General features: G+C 43.6%; 1 protein-coding gene across 1 annotated transcript in view; it reads right to left on the bottom strand.

Annotated features, from left to right (window-relative positions):
- Window positions 1–2,905, bottom strand: part of LOC125516767 (SNARE-interacting protein KEULE-like) — a 65,320-nt gene extending 62,415 nt beyond the window's left edge. The window contains exon 1 of the mRNA XM_048682087.1: window positions 2,598–2,905. Within this exon, the coding sequence (XP_048538044.1) occupies window positions 2,598–2,667 (70 nt within the window). The 5' untranslated portion in view covers window positions 2,668–2,905. The remainder of the gene's footprint in view (window positions 1–2,597) is intronic.
- Between the last annotated feature and the right edge of the window lie 3,095 nt (window positions 2,906–6,000).

A 6,000-nucleotide genomic window follows, 5' to 3' on the forward strand; every position in this document is an offset into this window, starting at 1 on the left:
GATGGGGATATAAGTCAGCCACGGGTTTTTAGGTCTTCAATTTGATTAGCAAAAATGTATTGTATGTCATAAAATATAAGTCAGCCACATGTTTTGCTGGTTAAATTGACGACCTAAATTCATGTGTGAGATTATATTCCCATCCAAAGGGAGTATAACATGTTATACTAACTAATGGGGCGGAACCGAGAGAGAAGCTTTTGGTTATGTACCTTCGAGGTCAGGACTAAAACCGTTTTATTAATTTCCTCCGACTCTCTTGGCCATGAACAACACCTTCAGCTGACCATTGAATTCTAGACCCTTGTCGCCACATAGTCTCCTCGCGATGATAAAATTACATCAACCTGTTCAGGGCCTTCGTCTCCTCCCTTGACGGCCAACGCGAATTGGAATGTTTCTGAGTTCTTCCAAGCATTTTTTTCAGATTCCAAATCTCTGTCTTAACACTCCCAAAGGTGGTGCTGCCCCACAAATGAAGTGCCATAGCCATGCCATTAAGCTTTTCCCTCACGAACCGAAGAACATGTAGCCTGGTCCTTCCGCGCTCTATCTACGGCTGTTTAAAATTCTCAATTGATTCCCACATAAACTCAAATCTGAACTACCGAGTAGCTCGTCCCTGATTGTGTTGGGGATGGTCCAAAGACAGCAGAATAGGACCATGGTCTGAAGCAGCCGACAGATGTTTCTGCAGTCAACAGTAGCTAGGGACCTGTCCAGCCTGACTCGCGTATAGCCACCTCCTGCAACTTTTTTCTCAAAAGTCCAGCTTCTGCCAACATACCCAAGATCACACGAGCTGCACTCATCTACAGCCTCCCTAAAACCCCTTATTTGAGCCTGAGTTCTTTGCCCTACTTCAACATGCTCATCTTGCCTGAGAACTTCATTAAAGTCTCCCCAACATGACAAAGGGAGGTCACTTTCCGCCTGAATGTCACGAAGAGTATCCCCTGTTTTATATCTCTCCCGAGTTGAGTCTCTCCTACACACAAGTCATGTGCCAAGTATTCATTCCCAGCAGAGTAACATAAGAGTCAATGTGATACTTCAAAAACTGAAACTAAATTAAATATCATGGTTCCAGAACACACCTAATCCACCACTTCTACAAGAACTACTGGCTACAAAACAATTACCAAAACCTAAAGCACGAGATCAACTTTCGACCCGCGTCTTGTGCACCTGAGTTTACAAAATACACAGCACGGTTGGGGCTGTCGCGGGCAAGCCCGGGCCGTGACAGTTCCAACTGAAGAATCTCATTGCTCTCGGCGGTGCCCCACCGATGATGAGTTGGTTGATGTGTTGTCATCCTTTGTTTCTCCAGATGATGATGAGTTGGTATGCTTTGGATCTCTTTTTGCAGATGGGCTCGGCGGCACAACAGCAGCTGCATTCCCCAAGGACTGAACTTGATGCACTAAATTACCCACTTCATATGCTGCCCCACCCTGCACACCGTCCAGGGTGGTAGGCTTCTCGGACACTGCACCTCGTTTCCTGTTAGGGTCTTTATCATCCATGTCTGCATCTGTGCTTTGTTCTCATCACCATCAGATGAAGGATCCTCCTCCATACTGTCATATGTACCAAGTGCACCATAATGTGTGGATTTCGGCACCTGTATTGGCGCTGCCTAGGAAGGGCTGCCTAGAAATTCCTTCCCCATACCCCATAATGTGTGGGTTTCGATACCTATATTAGCTCAAACATTTTCTCACTATTTCTTCATAAATAATATCCTCATTACACATGAAGTAAATACTCTAATTTGGAAATATGGTTTGCCTACTACTCAAAAAGACCTCCTCAAGCAGAGAAACGCGGGCATCTTTGATAGCGAGCAGCCCAACATCACCGGCCTGCCCAATGCTACCCGAGCTGAGTCTCGGTGCGTTGGCAAGGGCGGTGGCTCGCGACGCTTCTTCCATCGACACCTCGCACTTAGGAGCAGGGGCGTGGCATTGTAATCAGCGTCGTTTATAAGGCGGTAAAGCAACCTAAGGCGAGCACCACCCGCTCTGATGCCTACGTGCCTAAAGCGGGCACTTAGGCACCTAAAGCGAGCATATTTCTAAGGCACTGACAGAGCGCCTTGTCGCGTCTAAAGCAGGACACCTTATAAATAATCAGGGTATTGCCCTATCTCGGGATTGTCAACTTTTTCTTCTATCAATGCATCTAGACGCGAAGCTTTTGTGTTTCCTTGGGGAAAAAAGAGATGTGATGTCCCGATTGTCCAGTGTGTTAGCTTGCCCCATAATCCATTAGACATGATCTCCGTATATTGAGAAGCACATGCTCGAGCAACAAATATAACGAAACAAATGGCTACCCGACTGGCTGATACGACTACAACTCACAGTTCAACGGTAATGAAGCATTTTGAAGACCTAAAGTTAAAGGCAACAAACGTGTACAATAACCTACTCCGCTATGAGCCCTAAACAACAAGTTTACACGACCATGCCAATTTCTCAACTCCACAAGCAGCTAGATCCAGCGGCCCAGTTCCAGTGACAACATTAGGCAAGCAAATCAAAATCAGAAGAGGCGGGGGGGAGGGGGGGGGGAGCAAAAGGAGTGGTTACGGTCTCGTGTGATCTGCCGGAAGCTCCGGCGGTCGCCGCCCTGCGAAGAGGAGTCCGAATCCAACGACATGCCGCCGGGAGATCTCACCGCCTCCCTCCGGTGACGAGGCCTCTGTTTGTGGCCGTAGGGTAGAGACAACGCACGGCTTTAACTTGCTGAAGTTGGGTGCGATCGGAGGACACGAAGATGCAGAAATTGGGGTGTGGGAGAATATGCAGCGACCGCGTGCGAGAGGAAGAAGAAACGGGAGTACGAGGCTCCCAAGACCACCAAGACCAAAACCGTCATCGGCCGCCACCGGCGCAGGAATTTACCAGACTGCCCCAGCGTTACCAGAACAGTCGCCATATAGATTTGGAGTCTCATAGGCATCTTCGATGGATTGTACGTTAATTTTGTTGATAAAATGTTCATATCATCGACCAACAATCTATCATACAACTATTTCAATAGGTTGTATCTAAGCTATTCAATAGATGATGAGAAAATAAATGTGATTTCTCTCTATTGCACCTTGGAGTTTGTGCAAAGGTTGTTGGTTATTCTACATACAATTTTGCTCTCTCTTTACATTTACTACATGACATATCATCGTTATGTCCTAAATGGCAAATTTACCAACACCTATCTTACAGCTGTCGGAGATGTCCTTAGACTTTGTTCTTTTTCTACAATACCCCACTGGCGTACCATATTTTCATAAAAAATAGAATGTTAATTATAAGAGTGGTCTATTGAAGATGCGAACATCTACAAAGGCTCGAAGCCACCTTACACCAAAAAAAAAGTCATTCTCTCATAAAGGGGTCTAAACCACCAACACCAAGTCCTGCTTCGCTCCACTCTTTGATCTCGTCTAAGACTAAGTCTACCAATTGCCTCGTCGTCCGCTGTTGCTGTTGCCTATTGAAGACCCTAGCATTCTGTTGTTTCCATGTCAGCCAAGCGGTATCAATCACGAAGGAGACGAAACCTCGTCGAGCCTTGTGTGAGAATTTGGTTTTTTGGCGAAACACCAATCTTGGAACCTGCCCATGGTGTTAGGGATGTCAGCATTGACCTGTAGCCTGTCCCAACACCCATGCCAACCCTCCCTTGCGTAGACACAGTGTCCAAGAATGTGGTCCGCGTTGTCCTCTTCCTGCAAGCAAAGGAAACAGGGCAAGGGTTCGTCCTGAAGCCCGTGCCTCGCACGACGGTCCGAAGTCCAGAGGTGGTATTTGATTGTCAACCATGCAAAAATCTTGCACAGTAATATTTGTCTCATTCATATCATTTTTACCTAATAATAAAAGATGGATGCCATGACGACCGAGATTCAATTGAGCAATCCTCCTGTCCTCGTTACGTCATCCTGCCTCGGTTCGTTCGTTAGTTCATCCGCGTGATTGGTCGTTGAGTCCAAATTATATACGGTACTAGATCATTGTTGGCGCGCGTTGCTGCGCCCATTTTGTCTCAATAGTTTAATTGTTATTTAAGAATGAAAAGAAACATGTTCCAATTTGTTTAGTATAATGCATTTCTCACATCATTTTGTAATTTAAGCGATATACTTCTATCTCCATTGACATTGTATTGGTTTCTAAAACAAAGATACACCAAATAGAATAAGAATTGAAAAATAAGTTTATATAAGAATATTTTTCGTAGTTTCTTTACTTGGATTATTTGTCCAAGATTTCTATGATGAGTGTACTATCACCCCCATCCATTTATTTGATGGAATAACAGGATGTTTGTAAATATACATACGCAATAAAATGGAATCAAATCTGCATAACTCATCCATATAGTGGTCAATAATAAAAACTGATTAGTTAGATAAAAAGATTCCTTCTCAAAACTTGGAATGCTTCTTATTTCAAAATTGATAAACATGTTAGGTTACTGATAATCACACAACAAAGATCTTATGAAAACCATACAACCAAACACGAAACAAGCAAATATGGGTTACTGACCCTTCAAGCATAATGGCCATTCGGATAACTATAAAACTAAATGCATGATGTACACAATAGAACACCCATTAAGCTTGTACTAATATCTAAGCATGCTACAACGGAAATGATTCGAAGTCGGCGAAAACACACTTAGCTATGACTGATTCCAAGACTTCAATTATAAATATACTTCTTTTTTAGGGATTTTATAAATATACTATAAGGTAGAAGTTCATGGAACCTGTAAATTTAACTGAAAACTATATTGAACGACCATAGACATAAAGGCTCATTCAAGTTGAAGGGAACAATCTTAACTATGACTGGATCCAAGACTTTAATTCTAAGTATGTACTTCTAAAGTAGAAGTTGAAGAAACCTGCTTCAACAATACTGTGCACGATATCATTTTTACTCAAAATCATATTAACCTTGTTTCGCATATAGGGGTCACCCAAAATTCTTTATTAGCATAGCTTAATTTCACACCAATGGAAATGGTAAGAACAGAGGTTTATAATCCGCGTCAAGAAGTGAGAATCACCAATCCCGTATACTACTTGCAGTATATCCTCAAAGGCTTCATTTTCATCTATTTGTGACAACGGAAGTGCTCTACACACGATAAAGACTACGCACGACCATTGCACGATCGCCCATCTGTGGATGTGCTGCTGTCTGTCCCCATGCATCAACGGACTGATTAGCTTGTCGTCTCTAAATCGTGCACACAGTGTCGTGCATATAGCAGTGCTCTTGTGACAATAGCATATAACCATATTCATTTAGCTGAATTTTTGTAACCCTAATTAGAAGTTTTAAAATAGGAGAAGGCATGGTTTAGCTGAGAAGAGGTTCAGATGTTACCTTTTTAAGGATCTTAAGTTCAACTACGGTCCAAGCTAGCAGTTGGAAGACCGGGATTGAAAGTCACATAGTAGTTGATCTACAACACTATTTGCATAAAAAAGAGGAAGAAAAGGCACAAAATAATGGCAGTTGATAACCCATAGATAAAAGAAATTTGTACCTTCCGATTTAGCATTAACACCTGATAAGCGGCTAACAATTTTCTTAGGTCGGCGTTGCGTTCTATCCATTAAGCAAGGTGCTCCATGACCTGGACGCATGACGGCATCAGCTGCGATCTCTTTGTTGAGGGTGAGAAAGATATGGTTGATCGCTAGAGGGGCTACCGGCAACTGCGATGGTGGTGAAGGAGACACCACTGGTACGCGTTAGTGCTATACAAACGGTTTTTAACCCCTTTCCGCGACGACATTTGAAACTGTCGTCAAGTGAGTGTGGGCGATAGGGGGGTCCCACACGACCCAGAAACCGTCGAGGATAGGGAGCCAAGATGCAGATATAGTACTCCTACTTGTTTGTGCTCGCATTGCCATCGCAGTCGGTATTCTGTGGTGCTACGTTTACGATGCGCAGTCCATCACAAACG

Source organism: Triticum urartu, chromosome 6 (genome assembly GCF_003073215.2).
Source record: "Triticum urartu cultivar G1812 chromosome 6, Tu2.1, whole genome shotgun sequence".
In the NCBI taxonomy this organism is placed as follows: Eukaryota; Viridiplantae; Streptophyta; class Magnoliopsida; order Poales; family Poaceae; genus Triticum; species Triticum urartu.